The 18759-nt window shown below is 46.8% G+C and overlaps 2 protein-coding genes across 2 annotated transcripts; one reads left to right on the top strand and one right to left on the bottom strand.

Annotated features, from left to right (window-relative positions):
- Window positions 1–11341, top strand: LOC122403374. Its single transcript, XM_043406866.1, has 9 exons — window positions 1–1596; window positions 2412–2598; window positions 6267–6439; window positions 6570–6632; window positions 6710–6837; window positions 7091–7456; window positions 8604–8947; window positions 9039–9305; window positions 9394–11341. Exons 1-9 carry the CDS (start codon window positions 1–3, stop codon window positions 9834–9836), a joined length of 3567 nt encoding a protein of 1188 aa, XP_043262801.1. The 3' UTR covers window positions 9837–11341.
- Window positions 11342–12651: 1310 nt separating this feature from the next.
- LOC122403380 lies at window positions 12652–14508 on the bottom strand. Its single transcript, XM_043406875.1, has one exon. It carries the CDS (start codon window positions 14121–14123, stop codon window positions 12999–13001), a length of 1125 nt encoding a protein of 374 aa, XP_043262810.1. The 5' UTR covers window positions 14124–14508; the 3' UTR covers window positions 12652–12998.
- Between the last annotated feature and the right edge of the window lie 4251 nt (window positions 14509–18759).

Here is an 18759-nt window from a genome sequence, read left to right as displayed (position 1 = left end):
ATGTCCCAACCGCAATTAACCACCGATCTGGACGTTCCGGAAAGTCCGCAACACCCTTGCCAATGCTCCGCGATGAGTAGCATGGATTCCATGAGGGCGCAGAGGGTCGCGGAGCGGGGCGTAGGAAGTACAAGAATTTCCAACAGCCAAGAACTCCCTAGGGGTCTCGAAGCGCTTCAGAGCGCTTTCGAGCCAATAAGAAGGCTCGAGAGCCCGCTGTCTCATCAAGAAAGTCAACAGATCAATTTGGAGAATACCAGGAACGTCGATATCATGGAACATCAGGCGAGCCTGTCGTCGAACCCGAGACCGATGGAGGGCCAGGGCGCGATTCTGTCGAGACACGGTCACAATCTTTCGTGCAGCGCGAGAAACTTGGATCTCTCTCGAAACTTGGCGTTCGAGGCTGCGCGAAGAGTTCAGGAATCCGGCAGCTTACAAGATAACCAACACAGTCTAACTTCCAGCCCTAGCCCTTTGTTGGAGTCTAGTAGTTCGGCGTTGTTGGAGGCATCCGCAAAAGATCTGGACAAGCAGCTGGAGGATCACGGCGGGTTATCGCAGAAGCAAGCCGCTTCCAGCAAAGATAAACTGAAGAATATTCAGCAGGCGCTGAACCCTTATCAGCACCATCACGAGCCGACGTCGACGGAACGGAACGTCCACGGTCATTTCCACGGCGACGCCCACGCGCACGTGCACAAGCACACCGACAATTTCCGAACTGGCACGAATTTGGACGTGGCCGATGGACTGATGGGATTTCAGCAACACCAGCGGCAGCACACCCATCATCACCACGGAAACGCCAAGACCACGAACGTGACCCATCATCACGGATCGGCGACCGTCCATCATCCGCACGGGCCGCAAGGAATGACGGGACACCATCATGGGAACCTGGCGCCCAGCCTGGCCAGCCACGTTCACGGAAACCCCGGCTCCCTGAGCGGTTCCAGCTCGACATCGATGAGCCACGGGAGCCAAACTGCCGCTGGCAACCCGAGTACGCACCATCATCCGAACGCGTCCGCCACAATGGGGCACAGATCGTCGCCGACGAGTCATCATCGTCTCAGCGGCGGCGCGGGCCTGAACAGTCATTATCCATCCAACTCGGGCTTCAACAGCGACCATCACGGCACCTCCAGCGCGATGAGCGGTGCCTCGTCGAATTCGAGCATGTTGAACCACGGCGGTTCGCCGGCGGTTCACCGACACGTGGTGAACGCGAACAGCAGCCTCTCGACGACCCCGTTGGCCGGCCACCATCGCGGCAGCTCGTCGGGAAGTCTGACCGGCCACTCCAGCGTGAATCATCATCACGTTAGTTCCGGAATATCGTGCGAGTCGTCCTCGTCGAACGCCAATACGAGGACCCATAGTCGTTTGGATCACGTCCACGACCATCATCATCATTTGCAACAAGTGCATTCGTTGCACGCAGGCCACCCCGAATCCCGACAAAGAGACAGAGCTCCATCGAGCTTGGAGCACCACAGTCATCATCATGGACACATTCACGGTCACGGGCATCAGCACCCGCAAAACACTGATACCAAAAACTCGTCTCTCATCGGAGTGGACTCGATTCAGGTATGCCTCGACGATTACACGCGATTTTGAATCTCAACGGGTATAAAATCCATTTCTAACGAAATACAGGGTTATCCAAATCGTGCGTCACATCTTTAAATTGAAATGAAACACAAACTATTCGAGCTATTTCAGGTTTTTCTATTTTAATGTAAAGTCCACTCCGTAACATTAATCGTGGAACACAATGTCATTCAAATGACCGCCTCGGTGTTTTTTGACGAGCTCGACCAATTTTCTATTACACTATTACATAATTGGGGTTTTATTTCATTAATGGCGGCTATAATATTGTTTTTTTTTTAAACCTCGTAGGAAAAAGTCTAACGGAGTTAGATCGCATGATCTTGGGGGCCAGTTGATGTCTCCTCCTCGAGAAATCAGGAGTCCATGGCGATTTGTTTATGTTTAGTGATGACGTGTGATGAAATATAACAAAGAACAATCAAAGCGTTTAGCAAGTCCATCTATTGAAAGACGTGACACTCAATTTGGATAACCCTATAGAAACCTGTTGGGACGAGAAAATATTATTGGGGTTAGATAATTTAACCCTTAAGTGGATTGTGGCCCTCCACAAGTTTAAACCAATATTGTATAATATATGTCAATGTAATTATTTGAAAATTTATGTAATCCTCCATTAGTTCATTACTTTTCAAAGACTTTAAAGGAAAGTTAACATAAATCAACATTAAGTAAAATAATTCAGTTGAGATCGAGAGTCCACTTAAGGGTTAATTCATTTTCGACAGTCGTCGGTCTGTTCCTCGCTAATATTCAACGTTTAGCAAAATAATAATTTTTACGTTTAGGTGTCGACTCCCTCGAAGAGCAAATGTCAATGCCACGTGATGCAAACCGGAGGGAACAAGAGAGGGCAAGAGGGTGAAAGCGATGGCGGCGTTGAAGTGACATCGAGAACGCATCAACCCCCCGCGCTTCCTCCGCGACCACCCCCCAGACCGACCAGGCGGTACGAAACGACGTCTGCCAATCAATGTAAGTTACGTTACCAAAAATATCTTGATAATCTAAAATCGAAGCGCCGGGGGTAACTAATTTTTAAACTCTATCCTCTCGATCCTTCTACCTACGACGGATACAAAAGCGATCAACAAAGAATCGCTGCTCGAACGTAATATCTGTCGCAATATCGAATCGATATCTCTTAAGCTTGCCAATTTGAATAGCTGATACACAGTGTCGCTTCTGTTCCGAGTGCTCTCTTCCACCCTCGCTTGATTTCTGCTCGAAACGGGCATGTCGCCCGGTCGGACAGCGTTTCCTGGAGCTCGGATGAAATTAGACGACGGGGGGTAGGTGGCTCGTAGCTCCACCCTTGGTCGCTTGGAGCGATGAGCATCGGGGGCTGTCTGCAATATCAGTCGCTTGACGGGCCAAGTACGTTATCGGGCGGCGGACACGCGTTATCGACACCGAAAAGCGCTGTTGACCGATTCTGCTCGCATCGCGGAACAACCCCTGTAGAATTTCAACCCTCCGCCGCGTCGTGTCGCTCGAATCGTCAGGGTATATCGACCAGTCGATGCTCGCACCAACCGAAAGCAGGAGCATCGTGTCGAAAAATGCTGGGAATCGAACAACAAGCTACGATAAGTTTACGTTCTCTGGCGTTGATTTGGGCTCGTTGGTGAATAGACGTGGGCGGAATGCCGTATTCGGGCTCTATTGAAACGGATTTCTAAGCTTCGCCTTTCGGTCCTGGAATCACCACCACCACCACCACCTGTGGGACACCCCAGCGTGCGGGCCAACAGAGATCTCGTGGAGCTTGGGTTGTTGTGCTCCCTCGCATTCGTCTCGAGCTACCTAACCGAACACGTAAGGGAAGAAAGGCGTCGAACATACGGAGGAACCGCGTGGAGGAAGAACGTTGCGTCGGTGCGACGTCGCGTGGCAAGGCGTTATCGAGTTCGGTCACAGTGTCTCCGTCGAACGACAAGTTCATCGAACAACGTTGCAAAAGTAAGGTGGTTCGGCGATCGTTGTTCGGAGATCGTGGTCCGATCAATGAGAAACTGGACGAAGAAGAGTTTGACCTTGAGAGGCGAACACCGTCGCGGTGACACGCGATGCGCAAACGTAGACCATAAAGCGTCGAAGTGGATAGTGCGTGGCTGTAACGTCGCCTTCGATTTATCCGTTTCTGCTATAATGCAAGCTCGCGTGCGTTGCAGTCGGGATTTCTAATGCGAGGGAGGTTGGAATTCCGCGACACGCGAACACCGCCACGGTTTCCCGTTTTCGGATTCTCCACGGAGATAAACATCGACCACGTGTGTTAGTTGACAAAGACAAAAGAGTGACCGAAATCTTCCGCGCGAGGCAGTGAACTTTGACGTCGTCGTTGCGCCCGGGAACAAGGAAGATGGATGGATATCCAGTGCTTCAGATAGTGCGATGTCGGGTCGGAACGGAAATGGAGATGGATAATCAGGGTTATCCGTTCACAATGGCGGCACACTCGCATTCCCACTTGCCACATCCGGCAAACCACGCGCACTTCCCGATATCGCATTATCCTCACCCCTGCGGTACGACGATTAACCCTTCTTGTTAATTTATCAATCGGTCCTCGAAACCCCATTCTGTCTCTACCACTGATCTACATATCCGTATAATCCGCTATTAGTTGTCCCATTAAGTCGCCTCCGGCGCGACAAAGTTACCCGCGATAATTAATTCTCCGCAAACACTCCGAACGTGATAATTCGAACGAGAGGGGGGAAGAGGATAAAAACAGTCTCTGGCGTATCGTTGAAATATTTCTCTAAGTAGAATAAAAAAATTATACGGAATATATTTTTGAATTACAGAATCATCCACTGATAAGCTTGATTTTATAAAATGCTGTATTTTAACTTTACTTTAACGCGACGAGTGCCTTCTCCAGCATCCGCGTTCTATTTTTGTTCGTAAAAAAAAGATTATGTTACAGCGTCGTAGAAGGTCGCGTGATCGTGGAAAGGTTGCTGTATAAATAGGTATCGACAAGTTCCTTAATAAAACGCGTTCGATGTTGTGTGTCGGAGGTGGCTCGATAGAATCTCGAAGAATTCAGCTTCGCTGCGTTGCCAATCGAGTAGTTTTCGAGTTCGTAATAAGGTCAGAGACTCTGATAAAAGCAAGCTCGGTACGATGACGCAGATCGAACGGACAGTGAAAAGTATGGTTGCTGTTGCCGGGGAAAATTGGAAACCCCACCGGGGTCCATTTATCCTCGAAATATAGTCTGTTTGGGCGGCTATGTCTAAACACCAGTTTTCTTTACAGTAACTGTACCGGATTCAGGTAGTGCAGGTGCAGTTGGGCGTTTCGGTCTTGAATTTTGGGCCGGTTGCATTCAAAGAAGTTAGCAGGTACTCCGAGGTTTTAGGTGAAACGATTTCCCGTAGGAGTTTCAATAGAGAATCGTGGGAAACTGTTACTGCAAGGTTGCGTATATTGAAATCGGAGAAAAAGGAGTTTCGAGTCATTGAGAAGAAACCCCCGCATTAGAAAGCGTTCCCTTTGGCGAAGTCACGTCAAAAGAAACCAGCTTAACCGAAAGAAATAGCCGTTCAAATACGCAAGGGATCTGTTTGTCAAACTCTGCCAAAATGTAAGAACAGGAAAAGTTCACGCTGGCCATTTTATTGCCGCGAGAATGGTCGTTCGACGTAAATTGTTCACGACCGTGGGAGCGTTAATCCCTAGCCACTCTTGTTTCAAGAGAATTTTTCAATTCCGAGTCACCTACATATTCTTCAACAGACTTTGCTCGTCGTCAGAAAAATAATTAGATTTTTAATTACAGAAGATGATCTCTCCACTTGTTCTCTAGCCGCTCTATAGAAAGGTTCAGTATTCTTCTTTATTAATGAGAAACCTGATTAAAAAATTCAGCTCTGTCGACTGTTTCTCTCTCTTCCCTCGCCCGTCGCCGGAATAGAGAAAAATCTGCTATTGTCTTCGGGGCTACGTAGTACCGACGCTTCCATCGCTTAACATTCATCGAGGGAATTTCCAATACAGCGTAGTCGGCTGAATCGCGGACCTTTGATAACAAAAGTCAAGCCCGGACGACGAGTGAATGGGATATACCCTCTGTTACATTCTGGGGTGAAAAAAAATCAGCATTCGATGCTCGCGAGTGGAGGCAATCTCGTACGCTGGCGTGATTTTACACGAAAACCTCGACGTTACCGCGTTGCAAAGAAAAAAAAAAGAATTATATTTTCCAACGACTAATCAAAGGTAATCGGCGACTAAGATTCGAAGAATCTCGCCCGCGGCACGTTTCTCATTGTGGTCGGATCGAGGCTCCCGTAGTCGGATTCTCACGCAAGGACAATCATTATCCAGCGAGAGAAAGAATCAGCACGACGGGAATAAGTCGTGCGAGACCATTTCTGAAAAGGGTCGATAACGCGTACAATGGATTCCGTTTTGCCCACCCGAAAATCGAATCTCGAAGCTATTTCGTGTTTCTCTCAGATCCTTCGAACCGATAGGACGACGAAAAGATTCGATGAATTCGGCGAGATTAGGTCCCGTTTCGAACGTGAAACCGTTGGAGATTTCTCAAAGTCCATCCCGTTCCATTCTTCGATTCCCCCCCGGTCCACGCGTTTCTCCGCGATCGGTGACCGATTTTTATTTTACAGGCCACACCGGGGAAGGTGGTTGTTGCAAAAAGTACGTTGTCCTTTGTTGCCTTTGTGGCGGGCTCAGCGCTGCGGTCGGTAGTCTCTTTTTGGCAGTGCACGCGGTCCTTTCAGCCCACACGGCCAGCCTAGCGCTCTTCGAGACTGTACCATCTTACATTCCTGGAATAATGGTGAGACCCGCGAGATCGGAATCTATTATCCTCCTTTAACGTTGACGTTCGAAATATAATTTCCATCGCGGGAAACGCGTTCCCGGCGAGACGCAAACAAATAATAATTTACATTCAATGCGTTTTACAGTTAATTTTAATGGGTCTGTTTACGATGCTACTTGCGAGGCGGAAGCACAGATACGGTCTCCTGGTAAGCAAACCGTGACTCGTCCGAAGATGCTGTCGCTGACAGTTTCATTGTTGAATCGTGTTCCTCGCTTTTTACAGATGAAGGTCTGCGGTTCCGTTGGTGTGGTGTGCGCGTTGGTGTGCGTGCTGGTCACCGTCACGACCACGGTGATACATATGTCTCGGTTGCAGGGTCTCCGAAAATGCGTTTACACCGTCAAAGCCAGGTACTTTTATTCCAATTAAAGTCATCGATGACAGATTTTGTTCACGATCGACGAAGAAAAATTTTTAAAAAATTTGTGAAAAAGATTGTAAAAAATTCGTCCGTAGATTCTAATTTATAGTGGACGTTGTTATAAATTAGAGCTACTCGGTTTTAGACTGCGTGAAAATAAAAATAGAAAAATGTCGTGAATAGAATTTGGCCGACTCTGAAACTCGACGAGACGCCTAACGATGGGATAATTATTGCTGCAGGTCGTGCACGTGTTACGGGGCACCAGAAGGAGATCCAGGAGTCCTCTTCGAGGGCACTCCTCACTGCGAGGCGGTGCACGGTGCCTTGCACGCCTGCCTGAGGGCCTTGTTCGGCGTCTCGGTCGCTGGAATCTTGGCCTGCATATTCTCCTGCATGCTGGTGTACCAGTTGTTGAGTCACGAGAAGAAGAAGATGTACTGGGAGCAGTTGGAGCTCAGATGCAGATCTCTGTACGGCCAGGGAGGCACCGTGGGACCGCCGACTGGTTCCTGCGGATGTTGCAACGACTGCGGCGGTGCTAGTCCCTGGTGGGCACAGACCCCGGGAAATCTGTATACGCCGAATCCTGACTTGGCACCGTCAAGGTACGCTAATTCAACCAGACGTCCAGCGTACACGAGCTCCATTTATTTCCACAAAACCGAGTTCGAGTTATCTCGTTTGCAACTTGAATCGAATTTCTTTTCTCATGCTTTACAACGACGAGAAAAACGAACTTTTTGTAAATGCTCATTGGTAATTGGAAACCTAATTCTATCGTCGATTAATCGAACTCTCTGCGCGCATCTGGCGGCGTTGGTTGCATAAGAGCAACGCGCGTAACGACTAGAGCTACGACTGTCGGTAGAACTCGACGGGCCGCGATGAACTTCATTGAGCAGTTATCGATGCAATTCAGACGTGGCGTGCACGTTTGTTCTCGGCGGGAACGATACATATTCAACGGATTTCATTCACGAGTGTCACGAACGTCGGGCGCGGGGCGCAATAAGCTCGTAAACAAGCTAACGATCCTCCGGTAATCCGTTAATGCATGGCATTAATTAAGCCGGAGTTCGACGCACTCTTTATGGCTCGCTTTTCGTTCAAAGTCGATGGCGAACATCGCGATATTTCGCGCGAGAAAAACATATGCGAGAAAAATAAGTAAAAAATGATTTTATGCACGAGATGTACGTGGTAATAAACGAAGGATTGGGGATACAATAAGTTTGTACAAACGCGTGTCTCGTTTGACTTGGTCCTCGAGTTACAGCCACTTTTAGAGTGCAATTACTTATAGAACGGATACTCTCGGTTAAAATAGAAACCTAGAGACGATAAATAATTTCTCAATCTTTCGAACATTCTGAGCATTTTTAAAACTTATTTTAGAATTGTCTGGCTACTTGATTGAAATAGAACACCATCTGATAGAACTCGTTCCAATAATTCACACGATTGATTATTAAAGAAATTACGTAAAATTGATCTATTTTCGAACACTGCACGTAAACGGGTTAGTAGAATCAGTTACAATATCTGAGCTTGTAGTTAAATAAATAAACAAGTATAACTCGAAAATATGGTCAAATAGAGAATTTTGTTCATTGTTTCTGAGTCCTATAGAGTCAGAATCGATAACACTTTGAGAAAACTAAAATATTAATATTTTCTTATTTTATAAATGTAAAATTAAAAAAAAACGTTAAAAAAATGCGATTTGATTAATGGTTCCGTTTAATCTTGCAGAAGATGGCGACTGCCATGGTCTAGATCCAGAGGACCAGCCCCGAGTCCCGATTCGAATTACGGGTTTCACACACAAGCCAGACAGACGGAGACCAACGCCGAGAACACGAACGGCCCTTACAGCGTCCTGAATTCGCAATCGAGCGGGCCTTACTCGGTTTTAAACGCGCAAACGGGCCCGTACACGCCCAGCACGGCCTCGTATAGCGTTCTGGAAGCACCGGTGCCTCTGTGGGGCCCTCCGCCGCCTTACAGCGATCCAAACAGTCCGGCCAGAAGACCCCAAGTAACCGAACAGAGGCCTAGAATCGCGAAGCGAATAGAGAATTTCGAGAACAACGAAGGTAAAGCACTGCCGCGGTTACACGCTCGTCAAATGCAAGCCGCGTTGCAACAAGAAAACGTGTTCTCGGAAGCCGAACGTTATCGTTACAGATCACAGATCGAGGTCCGCGAAACGCCCCTCGGATAATTACGAGAACGCCGAGGAAATATCGAACAGCACCGACCCGGAGGGTGGAAACGAAGGCACGATGAAAGGCAGAAGGATCAGGAAACCGTTGAAAGGGGTGGAAAACGGAGCGTTCCAACAAGAGGCAAACCCTGGACCGAAGCAATCGGAAAGTGAATTGTATTTCGGCGACGTGTCGTCGTGTTGCGGGCCCGAGAGCAGTTTCTACGACCTGGCCGTGGAGAAAGAAGGTAGTGGTACACCCAATGGCGAAAACAGTTTCGTAGGAAAAGTATTGTACGGTCGATCGTGGTCGATTAATCGACTGAATTTTCACAGGCGCGGAACATTCAGAGGGCGTGGACTACTTGGCGGCCCGTTTAGGCAAACGACAACTGTCGAAACGGTCCAGACTGCCTCTTCCGTTGCCATCGGACAACGGCGACATACCGTCCGACAATTACGCGAACAGCGACGAACCGCGAAACGCCAGAGGCCCGTTCCTGGCGCCCGACGCGCAGTACGAAGTGATCCAACAAGGCCGATACTCTTATTATCCGGCCAAGGACGACGAACAGCTTCAAGAGGGTCCGACCGCTTCCAGTTACTTCAGAGAGGAGGAGACTGACAGAGGAAGAGAGAGAGATTATCGGGACTACAGAAGCAGTCAGGAAGAAGAAACGCCCCAGTGTTGTCTGAGTGATTCGACAACGTTAGACTCGGGATGGCAGAGCGGCGAGCAACAGCAATCCGACGACAATGTTCGACCGGTGAACGTGTAACCTTGTCGTTAAATTTCGTTAGAGATCGTTCGTAGACAGACGACGATGCGATATAATTTTCTATAGAGGCAGAACCTTGACTCACAGTACAACTCGTCCTTCGATTCACGAGACAAGGATCACCGGAATGTCCGCTTAGTCTTTCATTGTATTTCTCGGAAGTCTCGTTTCAAGTCCGGACACACAGATCCACGAACTATCGCGAGCTAGATAGAGAAAAGTGTCCACGTAGATTACAAAGATGGTGATAAGTGGAAATGTAAGATTACCGTATCCGTAATATAGAATTTCAAGCGATGTGATTTGTTGTGGTACAGTTTAGTTTAAGACACGTAAAACCTTAATCGTTAGAGCGTAAGGAAAACGATGACGAATCGATCGGGTTACCACGCGATCGACGCATATTAGAAGTCTGAAAGGGATTACGCGAGATATCCTATTGTGCTCGCGCGAAAAGAAGGCTACGATGCGTTCACATCCCCACTCCAGTACCTGTCCGCTACCATTATTGGTCAGACATCGGCCAATAGCAAGGAGCGTAGTAGACAGGTACCAGAGTGGGGATGTGAACACAGCGTGGCCTTCTTATCGCGCGAACACAGTACGTAGCCATGTATTTTTGTTAATTAAACGATGTCTCGCCCGTGTTGTCCATAACATTAATCATTAGTGTATGCCGAAGAGAAGTCGTAGGCGGAGAAATGATTAGTTTCATAGGTGAAGCGCCAAAGGAAAGATCTCTGGCGACGACGGGGACGTTGTCTCGAAGAAAAACACACCTTTCCTTTGGCGATTCGTTAGAAACGTCCATGTACAAAAGTGTGCTTTACTCTTGCCAATACCTAGCTAGATGTCAGCTCGATTTCGCACTTAGACGCTAATCGTTGCAAAAAATGAAACGTTTACCATTAAGAGTTATGTTCTTGATTCGCGCCGCATCGATAGGTTTCATTGTGTTTAATAAACGCTCGGTCACTGCCACTCGACATTTGTTCTCCGCCTCGCACGATCGAACATAAGGCGCACTCGTGACTTGTAGCCATTTAGAGAATTAACGAAACGCCTGAAATTCGCCGATTCGCCCGCGTTCTCGATTTTCGAATTCGTATTTTTCTCCACCGCGATAATTCACCGATAATAGTGGCCAGGCTGTCGTTATTCGTGCTTGTTGAGAAATTCCATGTTGGAATCGTATTCGTGGTATGTGTTAGCTTCGTTGAGCTTTTTGCGTTGTAGGGCCGCAATACAATCCAGGTGGACCAAGGAACGATATTAGAAATAGATCGATCTTACTCGATCGACAGATAAAAAAAAAAGTACCGTCTATTGCCGTAGTCAACCGTTCGTATATACAGAAACACACGTGCACGCACACACAAAGCAAATACATATTTTCTAATCGTGGTTCAAGAGTGAAAGAGGCAAGGCCAGCTTAGGGGAGTAGTTTAACGTTGTTTACTCGATAAAGTGTACCTTAAGAGCGATCTACGTAGCAAGTCGAACGATGTAACTGACAATTAATAAGAATAAAGCTTCGTTTTGTAAAGAAGATCACTTTGATTCTTTCAAGCGTAACACATTCAAAAAGAGTGCTCTTTTTGTCCAACCAAATCGAACAAAGTAGTTTCTAAATGGAACATCGAACAACTAGATGTTTTAAGGGAAACAAAATTGGAAACTATAATTATACAATTATCCGTAATTATAAATAATTGAACCGTTGCTTGGTCAAAGATATGGATATAGCAGAAATGGCAGCTAATTGTTCTTCGGTCAACGATTATATCGTGCCCGATATGTCACTGAAACACGCCCAGGTAAGCATTTAACGAGGAATGTAAGATCTATAGCAGCCGTTGCTATTGTCAGCAATTTTCTTGGTAAACTCCCGCGCTCTCTGCGTTGGCCAATATCAGATTATGGGATTTCGCAACAGGCGGGCACGATCGTTGAACTTTCGCAACACGTATGCGCGCGTACGAGAGGCAAAAGCCATTGTACGTAACATTAGTTTCACGTAATCTGGATCGATCGGTAACCGGCTGAATAAAAAACGAGTCTATCGTATTCTTTCGTATTCCCATCCAAGTTCGAGCACTCGCGATAATGAATGAGCACGAACGAGTAATATCTTGATCGATGCCAGCGTTCCGACTTCCGACGAACAGGGAACAGAATCGGTCACGGACGTCGAGTTCGTTTAGAAACTTTTCTTTTATAAGCTCGTAATTGCCGACTAATTGACGGAATCAACCGAATTTACACGACTGCCGATCGAGCGGACCGAAACGCGTCGGACCTAATAGAGTTCGGAACAACTCGATGCTGTTAGCCGAAGCGTTTTAATTAACAGTGGCGAGGGAACGTAGCGACCAAACATAATAAATTGTAATTAAGTGTTTTCCAGGATCGTGTCGCGGGTGATACGATCTCGTGGAACGAAGACTCGTTATAAATAACTGCCGTTCTTTAACTGTATCCAAGTGCGCGTCTGAATCGACTACAAAGGCTGTGTTGCAAACGCAGTGGGACTTTGCGAAGACGAGACTTGGCTGTTTAAATACAAATTATTATTATACTTACGGTACGCTCGACAGTACGTTTCTATTGCACGTGACGAAGTCGTGGACGAAAGAAATTAGCGGCATGTGTTGCATGGAAGTTTATTACTTTTGTTGCGTAACGCGATTATCAATGACCTTACAATCGTGGAATTAGCAATTTTAATATTCGTATACTCATTTATAAAATACAGTCGAACTTGTTTATAACATTATTTACTATAACGTTTTGTAAAATAATATGAAACGCTGTTTAACAATTTTTGAAACTATACTCGTTCGTGTCGAATATTTTCTTCGTCTTTTATATCTTTTTATCGAGCTATTGAAAATTAAAAAGAATAGAAGTTCGTTCCCAAGTTCAACTTCTTCCCACGTTTTCTATGCGCGTTCGACATTAGCATATGCCAGAAGCGCATAAAGTAGTCTAGTCTAACGTTTCATTCATCGTCTATGATATTATCGTGGGTATTGAGATCGATAACAGCGTGGAAATTAAAGCACTGAAAAGTATTTCCCGATTATGTTCCCTAATAAACAAAACTATCTATACTAGACACCAAGGTACACTGTTCCTCGTTGTCTCTCGGTCACACGCGTCTCAGGAACAGGATCCTTCGACGATCCTGTGCGCCGCTTGGTTCGCCAAGAATCTCTCGACCCTTTCCCTGAACTCTCTGCTGGACTCTGGCAAGGGTAATCCCGGCGAAGAGATCCTGTGACCGTGCAACGCGTTTAAATTCTGCAAGTTTTCCGACAGTCGTCGATCGTGATCCAAAATGTCCGGCCTCGGTGCCGGTGGCTTCCTCTTTCCCGGCGCTCCCGCCTCCATAGTCGAGTTTCCGGTCGCGCAGTTCGCGTATCCCGATTCCGGTAATCGATTCATCATCCCGCGCAATGCAATCCTCGCGCTGAGGGCCGACCAGAACGCCTCCAAAAGCGACGCCACCAATACGTTAACCGTGAGTAAAATTTTCGCGTGAGACGCGTCGTGGTAATTCTTCTGCCAGAACGACATCACTCTGTTCTTGATCGTCTCCAAGGTTTCCTCCGTAACGATGTTCGATTCCTGTTGTCGAAGGGAACCGTCGTCGCCCTGATCGTAATTGGCCAGCGTCCCGTTATCGTTCTCAGGATCAGCCTCCCCGTAGTTCCCTACCGAGGTCCTTAAAATGTATCCGGATATGTTGGACATATTGTCGATTATAATCCCAGGCGTAGGGGCGTTGAAATTAATATTCATGCTGGGAACGAGATCGTGAACCTTGCTCGCGTCGAAGGTCTCGTTGGTCGCGGTGTCGTTGTCCGGTTGCCCGTCCAGGTGTGAAGGGCCTCGTGGCTGCTCGAGTATCTTCTCCAGCGACCACAAGGATCCTCCCGCGTTGTCCGCCGCGGCTGCGATGTCGAACATCGTGGCGACGAAGCACAGGACCGCCGCCACCAGAGAGAACAGGCTCCCGTAGAAGAAAATAGCGATGTTCCGATCGATGTACCAACGTCGCCAGGCGAGCAGTCCCGTCACGAACGGGACCAAACACGCGATCGACAAGATGGGGCCTTGAATAGACAGGGCGAGGCTTCCCAGGAGAAGGGAGAGCGCGCCCAAACCGAAATGTACGAAGGACAAACCACCGACGGTGGACGCCGAGTAACGACGCTCCGACGGGTACAGGGATGACAGAGCCGGCTTCGTTTTCACCTTTATCACGTACACGTTCTCCATCATTGTTCTATCGTCGAGTCGTGAGGTTAATTGGGACGGGAATAGAAACTGTTGGACACGCCTGGCTCGCGACAACGCATCCTCGATATCATTAAATTTCCCAGACGAGCGTGCGCGATCGAGGCATCCTGGATCCCTCCGAACGGAAATTGCTCGCCGCTTCCTGTCGTTTCGGAATAAAATGCACTTGACCGTGAACGAAACGTACCGGGTGACACGAAGAAGAGAAAACCCGAAGAGCGGTGGTGCGTCCGTCGCGGCGGATCGGTACTGGTTTCGCTGCCCACGATCACTCCTCCGGTCGCGTTAATCCAGAAAAAGAGTCGAATAATTTCCGGGTTGGCAGAAGGGAGCAGACGGCCAATTATGCTAACCGCTTCGGCTTAATTGAAATCTTCGTCCCTCCGTCGCGTGGATTTCTTCGTGACTCTCGCGGCGAGCACCGCGATTACGGTTGTGCAATTCGCTCGTAACAATGGAACGAGGACGAAAACCGAGAGAGGAAGAAGAGCTACACCGGCTGTATCCAATGAGCGTGAACGCGGAACGGTGAATAGATTCAACGAAACGACGCGTCGTCGTTGCTTCAGCCTCCTTTTTTTTTTTTTTTCTTTCTTCTCCTCTTCCTTCGCGGCAGATATTATGCAACCACCGATTGCGAAGCGATGCAATTATCTCGCTGCACGCGTGCGCCGGTGCTCGAGTTTTCTCAGACGGTGTTTTCACCCGATTTCTTGCCCTCTGGCGCGAACCGTTCTCCTTGTTTTCGAACTCTTGGGAAATCACCGATCCGGTTGTCCGCCGTCGAAAGCTACCTCGTCGATAAATCAATTGTTCCCGATCAATCTAGCGTCCAACAAGCTCGGGCACGGATTGCTAGCGGTCGAAAGAAGACATTTGCCAGCACCAGGCGCTCCGTTATTAGCACTGTTAAGATTATCGAAGGACACACCGGGTAAATAGGTTACGCGAACGTTCCTTAACACTTTGTCCATTACAACTGTTACGATAAACTCCTCTCAAACGATCGTCTGCCGTTGCATAAACGGTCTCCTTTCGACGACGTTTCGTCAGAGTTCAACGAAATACGCATCTTTCGTTTCCCGAACTCCGAATCTGAAATCGTAGACGCAAATTGGACGGTTCGCTGAGTGAAAATTCCTAGTCGATTGTGATTCGCGGCTGATTTGCAAGGACGGAGGATTATCCGCGAGAGACACTCCAGAGGAGACTGAGCTGCACACGAAGACTAGTTCGGGTTGAAATTGCTATGAGATCCTGAACGGGCCTCCCACACGGTCGGTTTCCAGTGAAAGGGACAACAGACAGCGATGGATAGATGAACCTTCGTGTGGTTTTAAGCGTTCTTCGCGCCATTTTCCGCAGCCGCGAAACGATGTCACATTTAGGTACGGAAAAAAGCAGCAAATTCACTTTATATATATATATCTCTCTCGAAGAGGTAAAGCATTTTATTTATTTTATTTTGCTTAAGGTCGCATTAACAGCTAAAGACCACCGATAATTACATTAATGTTCTTTAAAAAACCGATACGTGGATTCAGTAAATCATTAAATCCATTTTTTTTAATATTAAAAGTGAACGTACAATATATGCGTCCAATGTTGTCTCTAAATCTGGCTATTTATAGATTATGCAAATTAGTTCTTTCTAATCATAGATATTAGTGGAGATACTCTTGTTAAGTAAATAAGTGAAAAAATAAATATATAAATAATAATAGTATCGTTGCACCATAGAAAAATAGAAGAGACGTTCAGATTCATGTTTCATAAAACGTCGGCTAATGACATTCTTCATCATTTTTAGCATTCATGATCATTTATCGAGGTTTGTGAAATTGCTCGATCATAGGCGAAACTTGTTGACAGATATTATGGATATTCAAAGCAAATATTTTCCTATAATCCTAATCTGACTGGAGGAGTGCAAACGAATCTCAGAATCCTCACGAAGGATCACGCTAACCTTTATTCTTCACGGTAGAAACACGTAGGCTCGGCACTCGACCTTTTCACTAAGCTGTTGCTAAACAATAATACAAAGGTGAGTTTACCACCGATTTTCTCTCCGGCAAAGGGACCGTGCACAAAGGAACTATGGCTTCCTATTGTGCATGGCTGTGACTTACAAGTCGATTCCTAATAACGCGCAGAGTAATTAAGGTACCCAGCCGGTCTGTATCAACAGAACAATTAAAATGAGAATTAATATCGTTTATTACGGTTCATGAACCGTTGGTTACGCCAATTATACGTCATAAAACCAGACTTCGACCGTACAACGGACAAAGTATCGGACTTGTTTTATACCCAAATTGGACTATTCCATACGTAATAGCAGCAATCTGGGCACAACTACAATTTAAGTTCTTCAGAGTGGAGCATACTCGGAAACGATCTAATAAGAAAGGTAGGACAAATTGCAATTTAATTCAAACGACGAACAACTTCTATGTATTCGAATCCATCGGAAAGATTTAACAGAAGTAGTTACAATTTTAGTAAATAAAAAGGAAAATGAGATTATACAAATGGCGGGGAAAAATTGATGTATTTATCTACTAAAAATTAAAGGGTTGAAACAACCCTCTACGAAGCACCCATTTCAATAATTCTATCAATAGAAGTATGAATTCGCATAAATATGCACGGCCTGCTTGTAACAATTCTTAATTTGCTCGTACAAAAGTTGCACACATGCGATTTTTGAGCAACAGCTTCCATGCACAATTTGATTTGACCTCCCGTCCTGGTCTGTGCGAATAATTGAACGATTCAGACACCGTGGTCCTGCTCGAACATCAAACTGACAATGGGAAAAGGTTCGATGACTCACGTTGCCAGGAGCTCAAACGACCAAGAGTTCAAACGTACAACAAAAGAGGAACGTAGCGACACGCGTTTCGGCGCGTGTCGCGTGAATGACTACGCACGTGCGCGCCCGTGTTTTCCGAATCTCGAACCACGAAGGCAACATCGAGAGCGGTCGTTTCTCGTTTTTACGATACGCGCGGTCGAACAAACAAAAAGACAACTTGCTCGCCGCGGGAAAAAAGGAAAGTGGACTTTCTCGGTGTCCGGACAAAAATTCTTCTATCGCCGATAAATCGGTCGAGCAGAAAATCTGTGCTACACTTGTCTGGAAGTTAATCGCTATTCCGCGAACGATATCGCCAAACCGACGTTTAATGGGGAGCGACTAGAAAATCGTTAAAAATAAATCTATAGTTTTTCTCGTTTACCTAAACGAAGCCATACGTTAACGACAAAAGCGGGAAGAAAGTATCGTTTCGCAGGCACATTATTTCTGACCTGAATCGCCATTTTCACCGCGACGCTTTCGTGAAAAAAAACAACAAAATTCAATCGGTTTACCCGAGCACGAAACCAGTCTAGCGCCAACACGATTAATCGTTTAGAGCGTACCGGTGTTTTAAAGTATCCGCGAGAGATTTTGTTTTCCCAACGACATCTCCCTGCTGGATTGGTCGCCATTTTTCGCGTTCGGGCGTTCGGGCATTTTAACGCGCCGGGTTCTTCCCCGTTCGTCGAAATGGCTTTTCGGCCGTTAACGCGGTACGAACGAGCCGACAGTGTATTTGGTGCACGAAGAGTGAAAGATAAAGAGCGTGTTTGTGATCGAAACGCGTATGTGTTGGAGCAGCTGTTACGATCGGGGCACGCGTCCCAACGGTCGCAGCAGCTGCCCAGAAAATTATCTATAGTGCCCTCGACTGGAGTTCTTTTGCAGCACACACGCGCAGCAACGAACGACGACGCTTCCGCGGCGTAACGTTTGCAACAAATATAGTTCTAACTTGGTAGCTACGGAGAAAGTTAAAAATAAATTTCTGCGTCTGAAAAGCTGCAAAGTAATTCCATACATTTTCAGCTGTTCGAGCGAGGTACGTTTAATAAAAAAGAAAAGAGTAAAATTGATTTTTAAAAACGACGAACTTTGCGTTACTCAAAGACAAAAGCTACAGGTTTCGTCTTTTTTATTCGATTATAAAAATGGTAGCAATCTGATAAATTTGACGGAAGAGAAAGAAACGCGCGATTATTTAAATTATGTAAATTAATATCGAGTGGGATTTAAATTTTAAATGTCGCGAGGGAAACACAGCAGAGGCAGTCGCACAAATTCCTTAACACACTATCGAGGGTAGTAGTAACATAGAAAACGTTGGAAAGAACGTATTGTAAGAGACAGAGCCCCCATCATGCGACAGGGCACCAGGCCCGTATTATGCGAACCCTCCGACAACCCCTCAGGTAGTGGAGTCCACGTACACACGCTCGCTCGAAACGCGCGGAGAAACGCCCTTCGTGCATCTGCTCCTAAGGGAACTCGTGCGGCAGTTTGTTGGAGGCAACCGTAGTGCACGGACCGAACGCAATTCCAGCACTGGACTTTGCTCCGACAAACTCGCGAACGTTGCACGTAAAATATCTCACGCCACCGGTGATACGGAATCTCAAAACCGCGGGAAGCCGTGCTGAGAAAAGCTGTGGATTTTCCGGAAACGTTTCGAATACGCGGCGAGGAATATTTAGAAGGAAATTCGAGACGCTTCGATATCGTTATCTCGTCGAAAGAGCCCGCAGCCCCCGT

Source organism: Colletes gigas, unplaced genomic scaffold (genome assembly GCF_013123115.1).
Source record: "Colletes gigas isolate AHSC1104 unplaced genomic scaffold, ASM1312311v1 Colletes_gigas_Sc00051, whole genome shotgun sequence".
Taxonomy (NCBI): Eukaryota; Metazoa; Arthropoda; class Insecta; order Hymenoptera; family Colletidae; genus Colletes; species Colletes gigas.
This window is presented reverse-complemented; position numbering and strand designations above follow the sequence as displayed.

Coding starts and splice junctions, on each gene's coding strand:
- LOC122403374 (XM_043406866.1), top strand. CDS start 1: ATGTCCCAACCGCAATTAACCACCGATCTGGACGTTCCGGAAAGTCCG. Junction 6,633..6,709: donor AGCACAGATACGGTCTCCTG/GTAAGCAAACCG, acceptor CGCTTTTTACAG/ATGAAGGTCTGCGGTTCCGT. Junction 6,838..7,090: donor GTTTACACCGTCAAAGCCAG/GTACTTTTATTC, acceptor TTATTGCTGCAG/GTCGTGCACGTGTTACGGGG.
- LOC122403380 (XM_043406875.1), bottom strand. CDS start 14,123: ATGATGGAGAACGTGTACGTGATAAAGGTGAAAACGAAGCCGGCTCTG.